Raw genomic sequence first — 23,105 nt, forward strand, 5'->3', positions numbered from 1 at the left:
GCAGAGGGGGCCAGAGACACAAGAGAGGGGAGAGGAGGCATAGATAATGTAAAACGGTGCATGAGAAACAGAATTACACATATTGTCCTAATTCACAAGCAGCTGAAAATGACCCAAGTTTTAATGAGCCATGCCTACGTCTATTTCAGTCATCTGCCCCTAAAATTAGCATTAACCTGAATGATTTCTGTTTCTGTGTCTGAATGTAGACAATGGTCCAGCAGGCAGTCGGAGGACGGGCACAGCCACTGTATTTGTTGAGGTGCAGGATGTTAACGACAACAGACCCATCTTTCTGCAAAACAGCTATGAGACCAGCATACTAGAGAGTGTGCCTCGAGGAACCAGCATCCTTCAGGTAGAAAACACACACACTGCTAAACACACCTAGCAACAAGCTGTCACTTTATTTCTTAACATAACAATCACAAAACACAAAGAATCAGGTACAGAGGGGTCTCTTTTTGGCTTAGGTTGTATTTGTCTTGTCTGCACTGGTAACTCATCAGGTTTTGAGACCAGCATGAAATCGTACTATAAATGATACCCTGTATCTGTCTAAATGTACATGAATTAGCAGACAGATGATACTTGGGCCTACACTTTGATGTGATTATAAGTCATTTTTAAGACCTAAGTTTGGTCTTCAGAATAAAAGTCCTTCTGTGAAGTAGTGCCTTGCTGTTGAATTATTTCTCACTGTGTCTTGTTTGGTTGCTTTAATATGCCTTAAAAAATGTAATGTGATCAAATCAGATCCAGTTTATTCCTGTGCTGAATGTGAGATTTGATAATGCATCAAATTCTTACTGAGAGAATTGTAATCAAGTTGAGTTGTTGTCGGATCAATTCCATTTTCTGTCTTGTGAATCTACTGAAAAAGAACATCTATGCACAACAACGTTACCTGTCAAAGAGGGTGAAATGATCAGTCATAAAAAAAAAAATGTGTAAACCCTGCTACAACGGCTGTTTGATTGCCTATTTTTTAAGCCTCGTTTTGTTGCAAACCTTATTTGCTTAACATTCAAAGTATGCTTTTATGTACTACACAATTGGTATTAGTGGTGTTCAAAGCACCAACCAGAAAATATACCGTGTATTGCTTGTTTTCAGTCAGTCAGCCCTCAACCAGTCCTCAAGTCAGATTTCAGTGACATAGTCAAATAGACATGGCATAGTGAGGTGGGGCTCCACGCTGGCCTCTGGCTGTGGTGTCTGTCGGGCTGGAGACTGGGATGCACGTGTGCTCTCACGCTCGTACGGCCTGCGATGGGGTGGTCTTCTGAAGGAGAAGTTGTAGGAACGCCGATATGAGCCCAGCCTCTTCCACACCTTGAGCTGAGGCTCACTGGACCGGCTTCTTCCACGGGTCAAGCTCTCCCCTGGGCCACAGCTCGCCTCGGAATCCCCATCCTGTTCTGAGGGCCTGCACACTGCCAGGAAGGCCGCTAACCCAGCCAGCAGCAGTGATAAGCCCAGCACTACCATGATGGTGAATTCTGGGTCGTAGTTGTCTGAAGAGTAGGATGGAGGCTGTAAGATGGTGGTGGTGGTGGTCACGTTGGACAGAGTGACATTTTCTGTGTTGGAGGAAAAGGTGAAGTTGGAGCCTGGTTCAGTGGTGTTCATGTTGTCTCAGCCCTAGGTGGAGAAAACAACATTAGATTATAGGTCTACACCAGCATGTTGTGTGCGTGTGGGTGTCTGTGTTCTGTGTGTTTGGGGTCAGCCTCTGCCAAAGTGCCACAGCAGCTCCCTGCCTCACTAACCAAGCCTATCCAAGCTGAGTGGGTTCATTTTCACTTTATTTGGATCAGACACTCAAGGGCTTATGATAAACATACACACACACATACACACACATGCACAAATACGCACAGAAACGCCTGCATGCACATGCAGATGCTGTGAGTGTTTGGCATTTGCAGCAATTATGTAGCTATTAAATCAAAGACTACAAAACAGTCAATGCTTGACAGGCTTTCTTCAATGTAAAACAAATTGGGTTTATTAAAATGCCCCTTGTAAAATGCAAGGCACCCACCTCTCCAACCCCGGTCTCCAATTATCCCCCCTCTCTTCTGCGCACCCCCATCTTCAGCATAGTAACATTTGTAAATGTCATCGTCCTTAATTCAGCGGAGACAAAGCATGGCTTATCGGTTTAAGGGAAACACATTGGGACGTGAAATTATTTTTAAGACCAAATGCCAGGAAAGCTGTGAAAAGGCCAGTGGAGCAGGATGGCTCGTTAGAGAGTCAGTTCATTAGTCAGCGCCTGCAAGCACATATGCCACACACACACACATACACACACAAAACTATTCAAACACAAACTTTCCTCCTCACCCACACATACTGTAGACTGTGCTGCACATATTCGTGATTAGGCACGCTGCTCTTAAGCTTGGCAGCTTAGCTGTTAGGTACTCTCCCTCTCTATCACCCCACATTGTTGCTCCCACAGATCTGTCTACTCAGCTAGTTTTGAAACAGCCAAACTCGTCTTCTCAGGAACACTTTTTCTAACCTATTCACATTTGTAAAGTTTGACCAATTATGCGCTCGCAAGTTCTCCAGTTTCTTAGTAGCGTTCTTGCTTATACTCCCTATTAGTTTCGTTTGGGTTTGTGTTTTTTATTGCCACTTGATTGCTCTCTGATTTATGGTATTTTTCACTGTATTATTTGCATAGTGGTAGAACAAATGAATGGAGAACACAGGAACAGCTCATAAATGTCAAATGTGGAGCCTCTGTTCACTAACATTCAAAACTACTTTTCAGATAAGTCCTCATCAAACTAAAACAACTGGATGCAACAGTCTCCATATACTCCCCTAGACAATGTGCTGTGACTCAAGCACATGTCAAGCAGCTCACATGCCTTTTAGGGTTTCAAATTCCAAATTGAGACTCCACCGCAGACATAAATACATTTTGTAAGAGACATAAAGGAGATTGTCAGCAATCTTAGGACTGAAAAGATTTGAAAGAGTGGAATTATGTTTACTTCTAAAATGCTAAGCAATTAACATTTCTTTCCCAGTTTAAACCTTTAGTAATTTGAAATAAAACCCTTCAAAAATGTATACTCACACCCACACTTTAGACACTCTTAAAAACAGCACCTTGCTTAATTCCAGTAACTGAGGTCAGACCTGTTTCTTGGCTCCACACACTTGTTTTTCCCCCCTTAAACTGCTGCTTTCCCAGAGACAGAGGGGAAAACGCTGGGGAGGAAGAGGGGAACAAGGAGGAAAAGGGGGTAAAAATGTGGGGAACAGCATTACGATTAAAAAATGTCACTGTTGTTTTAATCCCAGGAGGCCAAAAACAATAGTGTGTTTCCTGAACCACGCGGAGGTTTAGTGAATAATCTCCCAATGCTTACACGCCACATGCTTACACTTACAACATCTGGCTCTGCAATGTAGTCTTACACTTTATACACCCCTTTTATGGCCTAAGTGGTGCAGTCCGCTGTGTAATACCCTATTCATCACTCACCAATCTGACCCCCCAGCCTCTTTTTTCTCCCGTCTCCCCCTCCCCTCTCCTCCTCTTTCTCCTCTTCTCTCCACATCTCTTTATAAAGCTAATGAGACTGAAGTTGGGCCCCTCTTCACAGGGGGAGTGAGAGAGAGCAAAGGAGGACACGCAGGGCAAGATAGAGAGACAGAGAGAGAGAGAGAGAGAGAGACTGCAGAGTGAGTGTGTGTGTGTGTGTGTGTGTGTTTGTGTGTGTGTGTGTGTGTGTGTGTGCGTGCGTGCGTGTGTGTGCATGTGCGCGTGTGTGTATGTGTGTGTGTGTGTGCGTACCAGAGTTCACGTTCATGTGCTCAAGTGTCTTGAGTGTGGGTCTCTGTATGCTATTGCATATGCACTTTGTAGGCACCTCCACAGGTTTTGACACATCCACAGAGGAGCGGGGTGTGACATGAACTCATCCAGTGCCAGCGGCTCTGTGCCTCTCCGGATTCAGAAGTCAGTCTTATGACATGGCCCATTCACCAGCAGCCCAGCATGCTGCACTATTTATCTGTGTACGCTGTGGAGCCGTGCTGTCTGTGCTGGGTTTAGGTTTTTGGCTGCTTTTGGCTATCTGCCTGTGAGAGAGAGAGGTTCTACCATTACAGACTGACTGCCAAGCCATGTTGGGGTTGTTGTGGCAACAAGACACTGGGCACCAGTGGATGTGTGGTGAATGAGGGAGAATACCGATTTATCCATCTGTTTGTAGAAAAGAAAATCTGTATGAAATGTACAGTCTATCATGTGACTTTATGGAGATAAACACACCCCAGAGGTAAACACTGAACAACAGACTCTCTGGTAACTAAATCCAACTGCTCTATTCTCACATAATGAGAGATGTATTGTCTCTTGCATATTTTTGCACTCCTGCCATTGTCAAGTCAGTTTTATTCATAGAGTCATATATCACAAATCACATTTCCTCAGGGGGCTTTACAATCTGTACCGTGTCAGACTGCAAAATGAGAAGTGTTTTCTGACTCTGTAATGGTAGCAGGTGTAAAGAGAGATTCATGGCATTGATGCACCATGGTAGATGTTTTTTGTCCCAATCGCCAGAATAAATGTTGTCAACGATGGATTGAATTTAGGTTGAATTTTCTATTTTATCTTGCGACAACACTGTGCTTATGATCTTGGTAGGTTTAGGCACAGAAACCAGTTGGTTAGGGTTAGAATAAAACATCTTGTTTTTGCTTAAAATACCTGTTTTGGTAGCCACAATCACAGCTGAATATGTCCGGTTTTGCCCGGTTTTGTCACCGCAAACTCAACTGGATATTGTCCTGCGGTCTCCTTAAAAATATCCGGTGGTTTCAAGCCTTACTCCACCACCATCCCGTCCACCTCCGGCTATTAAAAGGGGCCACAAGGCTATAAACATGAAATGTAAACATGATATAACAGAATCAATATGGCATGTCGGCCTATGACACATACAAATGTGGACGTATCAGTGGTTTGCAGAAATGTTTACTGCCAGCATTTTATACTGGCGACTGGGTTGGTTTTGTTTGAGTATTGTAGATTTGTTTGTGTCACTTTGTACCGACTCTATGCTTGTGATTGTCTTTACAGGTTCAAGCTACAGATGCAGACCAGGGGGAGAATGGCCGAGTTCTGTACAGGATCCTCACTGGTAAGTGCTGCTCTACTTTGATTTTCCTCCCAGGTGGTCTTTGCTCACTTTGTCTACTTTCTCACAGAAATGCACTTTGCAAATTGCACTGAAAGAACAGGCTCCCGAGATATGCTAGTTTAAAGCATTTATTTTTGGTTGTGTTGTTGATGAGTGACAAAAAAAACAAGACCTCCAAGAAAAAGTTTCAGTGATTCAAGCTTTTGACATTTCCAGTGCTCTTTCTCTTGTCTAGAGGCAGTCAGTGTGTATGAGGCAACTCCCACCACAGTGAAAATACCAGTAATGACAGGTTCTTGAAACGTTGAATTGCATTGGAAGCAACTAAAATTGTCTAGACCCAGACTGGATTAAATGTTTTGCTAAAATGTGCATTTTTGTAGACGTGTCTTTTCCTGTCTCACTTTCCCTCTCTCTCTCTCTTTCTCTCTCTCTCTTCCGCTCTATGTTTGTGTGTGTGTCTGTGTGTGTGTGCGTGCGTGCGTGCGTGCATGCGTGCGTGGCAGGGAACAGCAACAAACTCTTCAGCATAGACAGACAGACAGGCCTGGTGACAAGAGGCCTCAGGGCTTTGGACAGAGAAACCAGCAGTTCCCATATGTTGGAAGTGGAGGCCTACAACAGTGATGAGGGCAGCATGAGGAGCTCCGTGAGGGTGAGGAAGAGGAGGATAGCTGGGGGAGAATGGGGAAGAAGCTGTTACATGTGCAAGTTTCATCCCAGTGCTTCATAATATATGTGCAGTATTGTGGAAGTTATTGGTCCTTCTTATTATAGGGAATGAAGATTTAAATATTCAAAAGAAGAATGTGGTTTACTTTTTAAAAATGCACAGTCCTGTTGATTCATAATAACAAATTTATTCTAGAAATGTAGATTTAAGGAGATCCAGGATATGTGATATTTATGCTTGTGGTCTTAAGCACATGCCATTTCCTCAAAGATGATATGTATAGTTGATGCACACACTGTATGTCTTCCCCGGCAGGTGATCATATATGTGGACGATGCCAATGACGAGCTGCCAGTGTTTACTCAGCAACAATACAACCGCCTGGGCCTGAGGGAGACAGCTGGCATCGGCACCTCTGTGATTGTGGTGCGTGCCACAGACCCTGACACTGGTGAGTCCAGTTGTTTGATGTCAGGTCTTGCTGTCGACTCTTCAACATCAGGTTTTACCCAAAACAGAAAGAGACATTTAGCTGACTGTGGCTTAAAATTTCCAGCTTCTGCTCGGGTGGCGCTTCTGTGATTCAGTTGTTTGCAGGTCACCAACCCTTACACTAGTGGGTGCCACTCCAATGTGGAATATCAAATCCCCTACAGTTTATCCGCCTTGTTATATCACACCACACAAAAAATGGCCGTCCCTTTAACTGGCATTTAAATCTCCACTTCTGCTCCACAGTACAGACTTCCTCTATTCACTTCCCATGTTGTAAAATGTTTTTCAGTTAACTGTATGACGCATCTGGTGCCGTGACATACATTTTCCAAAACATTGGAGCAGGCCTGAAACACAACATCGGCAACAGAACAGGGTGACGGAAACTGTGTTAAATAAAACACAGAATGGAGGAAGCTGTTGCTGTGTTGTAAATATAGCTTTGGTATAACAATGTTGTTAAGTTTTTAAGTTGAGTATCCTAGTAAGTATTTCATTCTCCTTCAGTAGCTGAAAGATGCAAGGTTAAAGTGGTATTGTCTACTTTCCCTAACATCCATCCCCTTCTTCCTGCTCAGGTGATGGTGGTGCCGTTGCTTATGCCCTTGTATCCGGCTCAGACCGCAAGTTTGAGGTGGATGTGAGCACCGGCCTGGTTACCACTGTGGACTACCTGGACTATGAGACCAAGACCACTTATCTGATGAATGTCTCGGCCACCGACCAGGCTCCACCTTTCCACCAAGGCTTCTGCACCGTCTATGTCACGTTGCTTAATGAGCTGGATGAAGCCGTGGCCTTCTTCTCCGCCGGTTACGAGGCTTCACTGCGTGAGAACATCGCCACAGGGACAGAAATTGTGCAGGTGCAGGCCCAGTCGGCCGACAACTTGAACCAGCTGACTTACCGCTTCGACCCTGACACGTCACCTGCTGCCCTGGCCCTCTTCAAGATAGACAGTGTCACGGTGAGCTGGGGAGCAGTGGAAGAAAGGTCCCTGATGATATGAGCACAATGTACATGCCTTCTTTTTTGTACACTTCAAAGACTACACCCACCTTCTGTCAAATATGTTCCATCCATTAACCGCAGTGCGATTCAATAACACCTCTTCCTCTGTGATTTAAGCTAGCACTCTTGTTGCTGCATGACTGTAAGCTGATCAAAGAGCTTGTTTGCTTTGAAGTCATTTGTTTCCTTTGATAGATGAGAAATGGGGATTTTTTTTTGTTGATTTTTGTGATGCGTCGGTATTTCTCTACCTCTATTCTTGCTCCTTGAATGTCACATTTCCTATCTTGTATGGAATCTTTATGAAGGTGGAAATATTTGCTGATGTGTGTTGTGTTTCAGGGTCGCATCACAGTGACCGGCCTGCTGGACAGAGAGAGGGGGGACATGTACACCTTGACTGTTGTAGCTGATGATGGAGGACCTAGAAAGGACTCCACTGTGGTACGCTTCATTTCAAATTGTGTTCATTCATCTTTCTTTTCAATTATATAGCTCTATTTTACAGTATGTGTCTGTTCTGTTGTAGAAAGCTTAATGTCATTCCTCTTTTATTCATTGCATCTTTCATTGGAAGAGCAGAAGGTAAGACTTGCTCTTCTTTTTAAACGCAGCATGAAATGTATTCATATTCTGTGTCTTAGTATTTTTAGGTTTTGGCCATTTGATTCTCGTCATAGGTAAGTATTGCGTTGATCTGGCAAGATTTGGATTGCCAGATGACATTTGAGCTCTTCTCTTGACAGGTTTCAATCACCATCTTGGATGAGAATGACAACAGTCCAGAGTTTGACATCACATCTGATACCTCAGTGGACATCGCAGAGAACTCTCCCATGGGGAAAAAAGTGGCAGTGGTGCTGGGAAGGGACAAAGATGCCGGTTTAAACGGACTGGTAGGAATAAAGAGCAACGCTGGGAAAAAACTGACTCATTCTGGTGGATACAAAAAAAATCTCCAATTAAAATGTAAAAGATTTTACATGTGGCACTTAAACATTAATGAATTTCCATCACCCAAGAATTACCAGGTTTCAGAAGAGTGAATATGATAAGTTACAACTTATATTTGACTCATTTTGGTTTATGTTTCTTTTCATATGACATGAGTACTATAAATGTTGACTTCAGCAGATTACAGTCCATTAAGTCAAACGGAGCTTCCCTCAGTTTCACATCAACTTACTCTGATTTTGAGACCTCAGCAAAGTGGTCCACTAAAGTCGACCACAAAGCATTTTTCTCATCACCTCTAGCTGCTATACATGCTGCAGACAGCTTTTTTAGTTTTCTTCACTTTGCTTGTGCTAATTCTGTCTCTCAGTTATGATTTCGCAATTATCTTTTTTAACCATTGATTGTTTGTGCTGGGATTTACTCAAGATTTAGAACCTGCACAGTCAAAAACAACTCTTAAACTATTTTTACACTATGTGTAATTTTATGATTAGAGTTTCTGACTGAGCATAAACTGCTGTTGTCATGTGACATTTTTATTCTTTCACTCTCAGTCCCACCCTCTCCTTGTCTCATTCTGACTCATTACTTTTTCTCAGGTCAATTTCACTCTGGTGGCAGGCAATATGGAAGATGTGTTCAAGATCAAGACAGTGAACCACACCTATGGAGAGGTTTATGTCAATGCCCCTCTGGACAGAGAGTCAGTAGACCGCTACTTACTGAAGGTCAGCCAGCAATCCACATGTAGTTATAACATCATTCACCACAAATCTATATGGCCATGTGACTCGTAGGCACTTATTTTTTACTCACACTGACCTATACAAATAATGTGTGACCATTTATTAGGTTTTGAACTGATCTGATCATTTCAAAATATCATTCAATTCAATATTTTCAAATCAAAGAAATGACACAGCATCTTGCACAAAGACATTTAGTGCATACGCTGTGATTTTAGGCAATGTGTTCAAATGTATGGTCAAGCTTACATACTAGTATACACCAGTGCATGTGTATGCTTTTACAGGTGCGTGCCGTCGACAATGGCTCGCCTCCCAGACACACAGATCACTCCCTCACCATCAATATCTTGGACGTCAATGACAATGCACCTGTTATTGAAAGCCAGAGGGGCTACAACGTCAGCATCAGTGAGGTAGGGATGCCCTCACGCATCACATGCAGCATGATATTCGTTATATCCAAGCTTGACTTACCTCTGTATTTGCTGTATTGTAGAATGTTGGAGGTGGTACGTCAGTCCTCCGTGTGATGGCTACTGACCGAGACATCGGTCCCAATGCCATGCTGTTCTACTATATCACCGCTGGAAACCAGGACCTGACCTTCCGCATGGACCGCGTGACCGGAGAGATGGTGACACGGCCGGCCCCTCCTGACCGAGAGCGCCAGCAAGAGTACCGACTCACTGTCACTGTGGAAGATGACGGCACGCCACCTCTGTCGGTAAGATGCAAGGAACAGCATCTGTTATCTGATATCTCAACATATCAGATACAATTATCTAGATCTTGTTGTTTTTTTAAGTCTTCATATTATGATGAAAAATAATGTATCTTTAAACATCCTTTTTAGTGTATTAAAACGCAGTAACCTCTATAAAGGGGCATCAATCTGATCGGTTTATGGTGACTTGAACTTGGCAGAGACCTATCACTTGGGAACTCTCTTAGGAACTCTTTCTTCCTGCTTTAAGACAAGATACAGTACAAATCAGATGTGGACCATAGAAAGACCTTCTGTTGGGGCTGCACAATATGGTTAAAACAATCGTATTGCAATTATTTTGACAAATATATAATATTTCAATTAATTGGGCGGCTCTACCTTCTTCACATAGTCCGCACTAAGGTAAAATACAGTGGTTGGTTGATGTTCTGTGTGAGCTGATCAGCTGTGAAGGCACAGGAAGCACCTTCTGTAAACAGGAAAGCCACACGTTAAATTTCCAAAAGAGGAAGATGAGTGTTGCTGCTTTTCCTGTTTAGAAATGTAACATTTAAAAGCACAGACAGCATGAGCTACCTACATATATGCATGCATTTAGTGAAAGTTGCACATATGTGGCTGTTTTTTTTCATTTTTTGATTGCCTGTCTAGGTCACACAGTACAACCCTATGATAATGATCCTCCTGCTAATATGTTATAAAAAGCTAATGTGGAACTGAAGAAAAGCACTGAAGGGAGGAAATGGCCAGCAACAGAGATCCCCTCCTCCCATCCAGCTCTCTGTCTCTTCTCATAAAACAAGATACTAAGATTGTTTTATCATTTTCTCTCCTCAATGCCAGTCTCCCTCTGGTGTACACCATCTTAGAGGCACACAAGTGGAACAACCTTGTTCCGTCTGTAATGGCTCCCTAGGCAGCAAGTGCAGCACGTCCGTGTGTAGTGATGGTTTTGGAGACCTGCCAGTTCAAAGGAACAATGATTTCAAAGACGACACATTGGCTTTAAGGTTTAAGAGCTCCACTTTATTATACAAGCTACAACCGGGACAATTTAAATGAAATATATAGAACAAACAGGCTTTAGCAGAACTGCTCTGTGTCGATGTCTAATGGAAGTTTTTTACAGTATAAAATAGACAGTGAACACATACAGGTGCAACATTGCATGCAAGTGTGCACACACACATTTAAACCAGACCACAAACTAACTCCTGAAACTATAACCCAGTTTTTATAAACACACACACACACACACCATATATACATAATACCCTGTCCTACACACTTGCTACACATCATTTGGAGATAATTTCCACTGAACACCTGCTGTACACATTTTACCTCAATATGACAAAACCACCAGTGGTTTCTCACAATCACACATACGTAGACTAAGCAAGAACATCATTGCATCACTCCTTATTTTCTCTCATTCTACCTTGATAAGATTTGGTTAACATTTCAATGCCATTCCTCCACTCCTGTGCTAAACAATATTTACTTTTTAACATTCCATTGCACACACAAAAAAAAATACAAATTAACATTAACATAATCATCCCAAGAAATAAATCAAGGCACATGAAAACAAAAAAAAGGAAAAGATTCACAAAAACAGCGTTGAGACGGCAGTGATTTAAACTGTTTTATGATGGTGAATCTATGAGGCTACATTCCACATTTTTCTTTATTACTCAACTGTACACAAGTGTGAATGCCATTCATAAACCACTGTGATCAAAGAAGACCAACAGTTTTTTTTTCCATATACTCAGTGCACTTTTCAGCACTTTCTGAATATACTGTATTTAAGGCCACTGTGAAGTGCTGTGATTCTGAGAGTACAGGAAGGAGAGAGAATATTTAGAGCAGCAGAGCTGACAGGAACTGAGGTAGGAAAGAGAGAAGAGAAGTGAAGCTGAGGCCAAGTGGAAATGGTAAAGGGAAACATTGTAAAGCTTTAAAAACAAACTACTGTCAACTTGTACACGAATAATGGCAGTTCTCTGACGATTGAGCCTCCTTTGGTATGAAGCTATTCGAGCACTTTGTTACAATAGCAGGGATGAGAGAAAACCTGAGGTCGCTTTCACACCTCTGATTAGTTCAAAATGTTACACATCATCTTTTTTAGTTCCAGTTCATTTTGTGTTCCCACTGACTTATTAAAACTGAAGTGAGACACATTCACTGGACAGTTTTGGTTATTCTCCTTTTTCATCATCAGCGCTACACAAAACCAAAAGTAAGTTTACTCCAGTAACTGACGGCAAGTGAAAATTAATATTTATCACTTCTGTCATGGATAGTATTGGCAGGAAACTGAACAGAAACAAGGCTTCTTGTATTGTAACATAACAGGGGGGCTTGTTGGTGTCATTGAGGCAGCTACGCTTTTAACCGCCAAATTATACAGAAGAACCCAAGCAACATGGCGGGACCCTCAACACTCAGGGTTCTTCTCAAACATCGGGCACCTGTTGGTCCATGAGCCATTGTCAATGTTTAGATGGAACGTCACAAACAAACCCAGCCCCCGCCCAACATAAGCACTCACAAGCAAAACTTTGCTTTAGCCTCCAGCTGTTATTGCAGGTGGAAATAGTTTTTTTGAATAAAGAAAACGGATTCCGTTCCCTCCTGCGGTCCAGACAATGTACAGACGACAATCCCGGCAGAAGTTATTGTGAGACAGAAGAGGAAGAGAGTTGCAGGACTGTCTCCAGATCAGCAGTTAGAGCAATGAACGAGGGTTCGACCCCCTTTAAACCTGCAGGAACTCTGGAGACTCAAGGATGCTGTCTGGAATAGAGAACAGTGCAGGTCAGTGAGAGCACAGGTGTGATAGCAGGTAATCCACATGTATCAACCTGCACAAACGCACATTTCATGTCTGTATGCTGACATGTGGAAATGTACTTTTAAGGACTTCCTGCCCAAAATCTTTCCAAAACAGATCTTGTTAAAACCGTCATAATTTCTGTTTCCTAACCTCCTTCTCCATAGACTTGTACACAGACCGACTAATAGATTTCTCAGAAAATGACGTGTTTCACTGGAAAAGCATTACAAAGGGGAACTATGAGGCTCTACGTCTGAGTTGCAACATGTTGAAGATAAGAGGGAACTGCTGCATGTCAAATTCCGCTCAGCTGAAGGTCAGCGGGCCAAAAAAGATGAAGACAAAAACTGAAGTGAGGCTTTATCCACGTTACATGAAACCTTAAACAGGCCGTGTATTCTGCATTCGTTTTCTAGACTGCTGAAGGAAATGAGCCCTTGCAGGGAAAATCCACCTTGAAAAATGTGTAAGATATGGTTACAGTTTTTTTTTGAGGATTTTTGATAGTTTTATCAATATTTGTGGGCCTCTTTAGAGGAGAAGCAGAGCTATAATCTGAGAGGCAATCAGGCAGCGGAAGTTTCCATCTGTCACTTATCATAAGCAGCGGTTTTCCCACTATCAGCATTTTTACACATTACCAGAATTCTATTTGGGCACACAGGGCAAAACTGCAGCATCTGCGGCCTAGTTTTACCTTATATCTATACTTTGCCAAAATGTCAACAGACTAACTCCTTTATGTGTTAATGAGACATGCTCATGTTTGCACACTAAACTGTTCAGGGTCATAGCAGTAACATATGTGATGGTTTAGGGTGGATATTCAGTAAGTCTGCTTCTGTACCATCACAGACCGTGCTGCCAGGAAACGGGGCAATACACCTCAGTATGCCTGGAATGTCTGCGCAGGTGCCCCGGGAATCAGTAGAAAAACACTCAGGATTGAACCCCTTCACCGTAACTAATGTTTCAGTATTATTTCAAGTCGAGTCGGAGAGAACGGCTGAAGGGGCCATTAGTGTTAAATGAGAGCGCTGATGGGTTGAGAATGACTTGCGAGCGAGGCTAGAGAAGAATTCAGATGATGACAGCATAAGGAGCTGGTTTCGGGTGTGTGGGGAGGAGGAATTAAACTCCCTACGACAAATATTTTTTCATATCAGAGACAACCCAGCTGGTTTGAGTGTGAGCGTGCAGTTTTGCACAAGAATGTGAACATCTTTCCGCCAACACTTCCACCACACGCAGGATGTTTCAGCAGAAGTATTAGAAGCCAGGGTTGTTCTTTGATTGCATCAGAGTCTTTTAACATACTGACTGTACATTTTGAAATACGTATTCCCAGAACTATGTCCTTGTGTAACACTATTGCGTGCGAATACATAAGTACTTTTGTACATGATTTGAGTACCAAAAGTGAATAACAAGTGAGTCAGATTGAATGCTTTCAGAATGTAGTTGATAAAGCATGACCTACAAATGGATACAGTGCACGCACACTCCAAAACTGAGATAATTCATACTCAGCTTTCTTTGTGTTATTGCGCTGATCCGATAGAGGTATGAGACAGGCTAAGGAGAATGGAGAATAGGATTGATGATGGTATACCTCAGCCTATGCTAGGTGATTTTTTTGTTTTTCCACTTTTTTAATAAGCGTCTCTAAACAAGAAATGGTAATGTGTCCTATCTTACCTTGTATCAGTTTCTCTGTTTTGGCTTGAATATTGTGTGCCCTATATGAAGAGACGCTGTGTTGTGTAGAGCTGCAACAGTTAGTTGATTAGTTGATCAAAAGAAAATTAATCACCAACTATTTTGATAATCGATAAATTGTTTCAGTCATTTTTCAAGCAAAAATGTCAAACATTTGCTCATTCCGGCTTCTTAAATGTGAGGATTTGGTGCTTGTCTTTGTTATTTATGAGAGTAAAAGAAGAGTCTTTGGGTTTTAGAATGTTGGGTGGACAAAATAAGCAATTTGAAGATGTCACTTTGAGCTCTGTGATGAGCATTTTTTTGACATTTTATAGACCAAACGATTAATCGTGAACATAATTGGCAGATTAATCGATAATGAAAATAATCATTAGTTGCAGCCCTAGATTTGTGTTTGTCTCCTACCTTCTATTGGGAAGAATACGTCCCCATGCGCAGGAGGTGAAAAGGGGGTTCCTGGCTCAGACAACAGGTGGCGTCCTGTCTCTGAGGATTGCCTGGTCATGATTTGAGAAACAGTGCGGGTCTTAATCTGCGGCGATCCCCCAAGAAACACGGGGTTCTCATGGCCATGAGCCTCACTGAGCACACACAGATACACGCACACAAAGAGAAGCATCCCAATGAGTAAGACATTGCAAATATGACCTAAGTAACAGTTTCAACACTCATCTGTTGCTCAAGACATTTAGAACATTAAATACTACACCAAAATGGTTTACGGTAGGCTGTGTACATAAAATAATTATGATGTTAAGTTGTTCTTTGTGATCCGTAAAAACCTTTCACTTTGTGCCAAAAAGCAATCCAATACATTTCCCACAAAACATATTTCAGAGTCACACAACTATCAGTGTAAAGACAAGTAAAGGCCACAGATTTTCTGGGCAGAAGTCCTTTTTGTTGTATAGTAATAAAAGTAAATTCTCCAACTGATTGTAATAATGTTTTGCTGGTGTTTGAAAGCATTATGTAGACCTTTGGCAAACAATGGTTCATAGGAATGATCTGCAGTGTTGTAACATTTTTGTCATCAGGTTGTTTGGCTTAAAATGTAACTATTGTGAGAGAAATGTTGTGGTCACCAAACAGTAGAATATCCATGTACACAGTGTTATTATTCTAAAGAGCAGCTGTGTTTTGTAGCTGGTCAATGTAACCAGCTGCCTGACAGACTGTGGGAAAGCTTACCTGTCCATCCTCACCAGCTCTTGTGCACCTGGGAGAGAGGAAACAGGAAATGGGCCATTGTGAATGAATTGAAACAGAGCGGAACACTACAGATTGAGTGTGAATGTGCTTCGTACTGTGTGAAATACAGTTAATCCACCTCACTGACAGGAAATGTGTGTCGGACAAAACACTATGGGGAACCCAGTGTGAGAGATTTATATTCGACCCATTGCATGGACGTGGAAACGATTTTGTGTGTGTGTACGCTTGTTTGTGCATATCAGTCATACATACGTCTGCTCGAATGGGCGCTGTGCCTCTGTTTGTAGACAAGCACCAGAATAAGAGGCAGCGAGAGCAAAGCCAAGATGCAAGCTGCTACAGCCAGGGCCACTGGCACAGAGCCTGGGGAAGCAACAGAGAGACTGAGAGTAAAATAAACAGAATAGTTAGCAAGTCATCTATTGGCTATGAAGGCTTGAATGAGGTGACGTACCTCCAGGTGGCGTGGGATCCCAGACAGTGCAATTTTGAGTTCCATCATTTCTCCCTGGAAAGAGAGAACAAATAAAGTATATTGTTTCTCATATACAATGTAGCATTGGGTTGGGTTTCTGCCCATTAAATGCAACAGTTGTCATTCCCCTCACTATATGACATTTATGGACAACGTCATAGACCACAATGAGATCTCGTATAGACCACATAATGTAGAATATGGGTAGCTAACATAAACCTGTCCTACTTAGCGACATTGCAAAGGCCACAATGGTTTAACTTCTTCCCTGGCCAATTTACCATGTACTAACTTCCTACACATTCACAGCCAGACATTTGATGTCCTTACGTGGTGTAACTTGAAGAACAATGTGGCTGTGAGGTTTCTGCACGATGGAGCCATGTTTATGTTCCACCTGGATGTCGAGGACCATACAGCAGTAGCGACCCTGGTCAGCGTGGGTAACGTTCTGCAGAACCAGCCAGAAGTTTTGCCCTGAAGTTCCAACATGCAATCCGGGCGGCCAGCTGTGGTTGCCATGCAAATGGCCAAGGACAGTATGGCGTGGGCCCATCCGTCCTGTACAGTGCTGGTCACTGTGGGGTGTGAAAAGCCAGCTGTCCCTCAAGATATCATTGTGGTGCAAGGCAGCACCTCTCTGGTTACACAGCAGTTTGACAGTTGCACCTTCGGGACAGGTGTAGTACAGGTGGGGGGCTGAAACACCCAGTGTGGAGTGGGCGTGGGACATCTCGCCTTTAGCTGGAGAGAGAAGACAAGTAAGGAATAAATATGTACATATATATATAATTTCCAGAGGAAATAAGGAGGTATATTTAGTAAAAAAGTCACACGTTTGTCACAAGTTTAATTTGAAGGCAGTGACAGTAAATTTTTCCACGATACAAAATCTACAAGAGTTATATTCAGAAGCTGCATGGAACAGTACATCTAACCAGAGTTTAAAAGGGTTAAAGATAAAAACCAACATCATCAAGTTTACAGATCATTTCTGCTAATGCAGGTACTTCATGATGTTCTTTGCAAAATCCCTGATTTCTTTTATTTGGAGAGTAACATTTTGTAAAGGCCCTGATATCATTGGATAACATGTTCAAAAAGGAAATTGGTAAATCACACTTTTATTTAAATTAGTTCATAAAATAAAGTTGAGTGGGATGAAGTTCCTGCCTGGTACTACCAGTCATAACAAATAATCACAGTACAAAAACTGCATCTCAACATGGACTTAATGTCCAACAATGTTCCAAGACCTATTTCTGAACACTACATGCTTCCTGGTTTTTGTGCGTTTTGGGTTAGCACAGTTTGTTTCCTGTTCTGTATATTCGTACTGTGGTTAGCTAAAGTCAATATACTAACATCCTGTGGGAGTTAAATTGCCTGTTCTCGTCAGACAGCTACAGATACACATATACAAGACCTCATGTGACATCTGTTTAGCCTTCAAACCAAGGAATGTATAGAAACGGACTTGTGTTCTGCAGTTTCTGCATTATACACTGACTATTGCTGTGTGGTCCGATTACCCACAAAGGGCCATGATATAGTCTTTCTCAGAAAACTCAGCTGATACCTTTAAAGTACATTCAGGAAACCAAATATACAGCTGTGAGATGTTTCTCTACATATTGCATCAACCGTCCTGCCTCTCACATACTGCCTTCAACCACATCCTTTTTTGACTTCTGCAGTGCAGCAGTGGAAAGCACAAATAGACAAACTCTTTAATGTGTGCTCTGAATGATTATTTCATTTCATAACGCAACAAAACGAACATATCCCCAGGCTAAGCCCTCTGAAACTACTCTGTAAACCTTGCTATATAATACCACTCTCTATAAGGGCCCCACACTACACAGCCATGGTGCAGCATTAACACACATAATGAATGACTCTCATATATCCAGCATGTACAACAAGAGACCAGCTCTGTCACTCTCTGTCTTAAACAGATCATTACCCTCCTTGTCTGTAACAGATTGCGGTGTGGTTTAGCATCCCAGAATGATCAGCGCTGCAAAGGAGACAGGAAGGCTACGTGTGAGTGTGTGGGGGTGGACTGCAGTGAAAGAGAAGCATGCATGCAAGTGCATATTGTTGCAGTGGCACCATGGATCAGAGATTACCCGTCACCTTCCAAACACACACACACACACACACACACACACACACGAGTGTGTGCAAGTATTTGAGGAGTGGACTTCCTTCCTGAGTTGTCCTGACACGCGAACACTGCGCCCACTCCTCCCACTCCTGCTTCTGTCTGGCTCCTTAATGCTTAATACTGACTCTGAAAAGCTCCAGCTGCTGCTGCACAGCTCTTTACAGCCTGAAAATTTCAAGCAGGTTGCACCTCTACCTACACCCCAATCAGTAATGATGTCACTGCAGGTGTTCTCCATCTGCCATCAAAAACAAAACACATGCTGCTGTTACATCACAGATTGGACTGCAACATGGTTGATAGTATAAACCCACAGGGAGCAGTGCAGCAGCAGCTTTTTTTTGATGCACTATAGATTTAACCATGACCTAAGTATTGGCTGTTTTTATGCAGTACCACTGCTTTCCTGAGAGGGCAGCAGATGCAGCAGGCCTTCTGGGTCAGCCAGAATATAAACGAGGAAGCACATGAATTGTTTTAGTCTTAAATGTCATTACTATTTTAAGTGGCTGGTTTACACTCTGCTGGAGTGGAAATACAGTAGCTGACCAGCCAGCGACCTTTGCTTTTTGATTAGCTGTGAATGTTTGTATATTCAGTATGTGTGCATCCTGTGTAAGTGTTAGAGTGTGAGGTGTGTGCCATGTTCCTGTGTGTGTGACTGAGCTGTGGAGTAGCCATTGTGTGCCAGGAAAAGCAATAGGAAGACCAGGGAGGGTGATTAAAGTGAAACTGTTGCCCCCACGGCTGTTCCTGCCTGCGTGATGGGACAATAGGAGGGGAAGCCCTTTGCCTCTCCCGTTTCACACCCGCCCTGCCTTCCTCAATGCCCTTCTTTTTGACAACTCTGACCCCATTTACACTAGTGGAGATGGATTTCAGCTGAAGGAGGGAGAGTTTCTGTTGAGAATGCATTAAAATATACATTTAAGTCTAAATATTGCCTGATCTAAGGTGAGGTTGCCAGCTGGGAAATACTATTATAATCATAATCAGAAGTATTTCAGGTATGCCTTACTGACAAGACCAGACCTTTCTAAATAGCTTTAGTGACAAAGAATGTGATTTGAAAGCATATAAGGTGGCAGCTGGGTGGTGTTAACATTGTGTCGGCACTCTGAGCTGGCTTGATGTGGTTACAATCAGGTATAAACAGACAGCAAGCTTTGCCCCGTGTCTGGTACAGACAAGGTTCCTGTCACTTGTGCACACCAGACATCTGAGTTTTGGCTCCATTATAGAGCTAAGTTTCCTTCTCTGATCTCCGTTCTCAGGATCCTGATAGCCCCTCAGGGCCCAGAAACAGGCTCTCCTTTGTTTTAAGCCTGAATGCCACCTGTTTGGGACATGTTGCCTCTGACAGCTTTCTTACATTCAGACATGCAGCACAGCCTGTGTGAATTAATTAAACATGTCTTCATACCAAGTTTAACTATTTGATCTACAACAGCAAGAGTATATTTTATTACTCTTCTGTATTAATGAGGTGATGATACAACACAGGCTACTGAACAAACTCTGCTGGTAAATCAACTGTCCTTTCACTGGCATGAGTTTCTCTACCTGTGTTTGTACAACGGCTGCTTCTCCCCCCCACAAACACAGCTCAAGTCCCAACCTTTTTCACACCTACTGTAATGGTAATGATTATCCAACCCATTACAGGGCGTTAATGAAACCAGCAGGAGGACCCCAGATTAGCCCCTCCACACACAGAAAGTTTCAGGTGAAGCCCCTTGGCAAAACAAACACATACATTAAGCATCTCTTCAGCAATAGGAAGTGTTAATATGTGGAACTTCAGGCTCTACCAAGTCAAAAGAGGAAGTGGTTACAGGTCAATGAAGCAGGTCACCATGTTCAGGGAACCATGACATTTAATTATAGTCATTTGCTGTGCCTTTGTGTTCCAATTTGTGATAAACTTACTTGCACAAGTACGACTTAAACAACTTCCTCTGTATGTACGTCACACATTTAGCTACGTTACTACAGGATTGCATAATGACAGCTCTATATAGACATCACTTTTCATTTAACTGCAGCAACCACACAGCTGAAATGTCATTTTGAAAGTGTATATGGGCTTTTTATACTTTTGAAACAATAAAAGTGCACTATTACATAGTTTTAAGAATGTGACCTAATTATCATCAACTAGTTTGCCTGCTTCCCCTCTCATTTTTGGTCCTTTCTACTATTGACAGTGTGGCTATATTGTTTCTATTATATATATTTTAGATCTTTACCCACTACGCCACATTAGGTTGCTGTTTTTTTAATGCTGTGACTAAAAGCAGAGCCAAGGCTCTCTCAGTGACAGTCAATGTCATACCCTTGGGCTGTTCAGAGAATCACCAGTGTGGGAGACGCATCTTTACTAGAAGTGTGAGGGCCACTGATGTGCGTGGGCATTTTTTCCTAGTCATACTCGCTGCATATTAAGCATCCAACACCAAGATTTCAGCTACAAATGTTTGACAGACCCTTGTGATACCCACAAAAGTCAGAGAAGAACAAAGGAACTCCCCCTCCTCCACTGTCTCCTTATTACTCATGCACATGCAGTGTGTGCCCACACAGCTGCTGCACGTCAACACACTCACTGACAGTCCCTCCCCGGTCAGGCCTGTTCCCGTCGATGAGATCGACCCAGGAAACCATTTTTTTTTAGAGCTGCACCCTAATAATGACTTATTAATTTAGGACAGGGGATCAATGCACGACAGAGGCTCTGACACAACAGGAGGAGAAAGTAGCTGAGACAGAGAGGGAGTGGGCGCTCACATCCTGTGGAGTTTATTGACCATTTCTGACTGTGGCATTGTCCTGCACAGGGAGTTAAATGCTTATCTCGACAGAGAGGAAAAGAGCCACTGATTATTGCCATGTTTATCTCAAGTCATGTTTTGCAGAGGAGAAACCCATTATTGGCCGTGGCACAAACAGCTGTTTTCATCATAGGCTGAAAGGAAGGAAACTTCCGAACAAAGACGACATAACAGGGCTGAAGGGAGGGCACCATGGAGACCTAAAGTTAGACTTTTTATAGGAGCCTCTTGAGTTTTATAGGTCTACATACATGATTAAAAAAAACTGTAGCTATACACAAAAACATGGACTACAGATTGACTTTAGATATTTTTTAATGGATATCTTAGCATCTGGAAACATTTCAAATTTAAACATGTTGTGAACAACATATATGAAGATTTTTGTGTGGGGTGGATCAGACTTAAAGTTAAGTAAACATCAGTGGTAGCCTTTGACAGACTTATCTACATAAACCAAATCCTAAAGCCGACAACTGATAACCTCTGTAAGGTTTCAGTGGTGTTTGAAGTGAAGCAGCCTAAGTCCTGAAGGCAACAGCTGTTTCTCCAGTCTCCTCCAGCCTGAGTTCCTTAAACTTCAAGCAATGCCAAAGTCCTTTAAAAAAAATACCTGCGTTTTGATTAAAGCTGATTACACACTTATTCATTTATTTATTTTTTGTTCGTGAAAATGTTGCCATAGCTCATTTCAGTCAAGTTATATATTTCTGGAGGCACAGGTCCTTAAACTCACCATACACAGGCGCACACAGCCCAGGAATGCTTCCCTGATTTTATGTACCAAGTTGTGTATGTTTCTGAATATTTTACGACCCCTCGGTCTAAAAACGTCCACGGCCAGTGTTCAATTTGCGGTTTTGTTGTAAAGAGTTAGTATAAGGTGGATTTACACTCCTCTACATCCCATGGGAGGGGCTTTAAAAACAGCTTCACACCAGATGTTCTGTCTCAAAACAACAGCAGCGCACCCAGTCTGAAAAGCGTGAAAACGTGTTCACTCCACACAGACAACATGAATGTAATAAAATAAAATGAAATAAAAATGAGATAAAATAAGGGACACATCTGCAGTTGCTTCTGAAAAAGAGTCTTTACAGAAGGTTCACGTCGAGGTCTTGCTCCACCTTGACGCACTTTTTGAGCGCGGTTATTAAAAAATAAACACACGCTGTGTATTTACACAAGATCTTCTGACAACCCTGTGTACACTTGAGATACATAAACTTCCTATTAATGACCCGGATGCTTTTAGACGTCCAGACTGAGGCTACTACAGAGGTTTACACCTCGGCCTGTCACTGACTTTCTTAACGAGCTGGAAAAACAAAACGTATTGTTATCCATCAGTGAGCTCAGTCCAGTGGTTAGTCACTAAAAGACAGATGTCTACAAGTTCACACACGCCCGGACAGTAAACAGCAGCTGACAATAGTTTAAGTCGCGCTTACCTCCAGCGATGTAAAGCAGAGCAGAGCTGAGCCAAAGCGTCAGCGTCTGTCCCCAAAGTGATGTCCGACAGGGTAATCCCCGCTGCATGGCTGACTGGATGTTGATGTTTCACTCACACTCACTACTATTCTTATTCTACAAGTAGACCTTTTAAAAAGTTTTTCTCCCTTCGCTCTTGGACTAAACAAACTCTCACAACTTTACACCAAAGCACAGAGAGGTAGCTGACAGGTCCTTGTCACTTTGTCTCCAAGTTGATTTGGTTCAAATGAACTTTGCAGCGCTAAAGCAACGTGATACACTGAAGCAAGAAGCTCCTCCCACTACTGTCAGTCTCTCTCTCTCTCTCTCTCTCTCTCTCTCTCTCTCTCTCTCTCTTTCCCTTTATTTGGCATGAAAGTTTCAACAACAATGTTGCCAAAGCATCAAAACACAACTTGTCCAAACACTCGGACAGAACACAACAAACAGCAACATGAACACCAACACAACACCAAGATTGATTTACATTAATTATATATACAGTATATCCTGTGTGTGTGTGTGTGTGTGTGTGTGTGTGTGTGTGTGTGTGTGTGTGTGTCGGTCATTCACTGTCCCTCAGGT

General features: G+C 42.5%; 2 protein-coding genes across 2 annotated transcripts in view; one reads left to right on the top strand and one right to left on the bottom strand.

Moving 5' to 3' along the window:
• The window catches only part of LOC141009724 (cadherin-23-like), a 163,818-nt gene that overhangs the window by 132,794 nt on the left and 7,919 nt on the right, over window positions 1–23,105 (top strand). Inside the window, exons 29-38 of the mRNA XM_073482415.1 lie at window positions 210–358; window positions 5,117–5,177; window positions 5,684–5,832; window positions 6,166–6,301; window positions 6,924–7,312; window positions 7,699–7,800; window positions 8,103–8,252; window positions 8,913–9,041; window positions 9,347–9,475; window positions 9,559–9,786. Of these exons, the coding sequence (XP_073338516.1) occupies window positions 210–358; window positions 5,117–5,177; window positions 5,684–5,832; window positions 6,166–6,301; window positions 6,924–7,312; window positions 7,699–7,800; window positions 8,103–8,252; window positions 8,913–9,041; window positions 9,347–9,475; window positions 9,559–9,786 (1,622 nt within the window). The remainder of the gene's footprint in view (window positions 1–209; window positions 359–5,116; window positions 5,178–5,683; window positions 5,833–6,165; window positions 6,302–6,923; window positions 7,313–7,698; window positions 7,801–8,102; window positions 8,253–8,912; window positions 9,042–9,346; window positions 9,476–9,558; window positions 9,787–23,105) is intronic.
• Window positions 10,794–22,766, bottom strand: vsir (V-set immunoregulatory receptor). Its single transcript, XM_073482450.1, has 7 exons — window positions 22,499–22,766; window positions 16,377–16,790; window positions 16,026–16,079; window positions 15,824–15,934; window positions 15,548–15,575; window positions 14,762–14,937; window positions 10,794–12,594 (listed from the first exon to the last, which is right to left on the bottom strand). The coding sequence occupies exons 1-7, from the start codon at window positions 22,584–22,586 to the stop codon at window positions 12,557–12,559; spliced, it is 909 nt and encodes a 302-aa protein (XP_073338551.1). The 5' UTR covers window positions 22,587–22,766; the 3' UTR covers window positions 10,794–12,556.

The sequence above is a fragment of the Pagrus major genome, chromosome 15, assembly GCF_040436345.1.
Source record: "Pagrus major chromosome 15, Pma_NU_1.0".
Classification (NCBI taxonomy): Eukaryota; Metazoa; Chordata; class Actinopteri; order Spariformes; family Sparidae; genus Pagrus; species Pagrus major.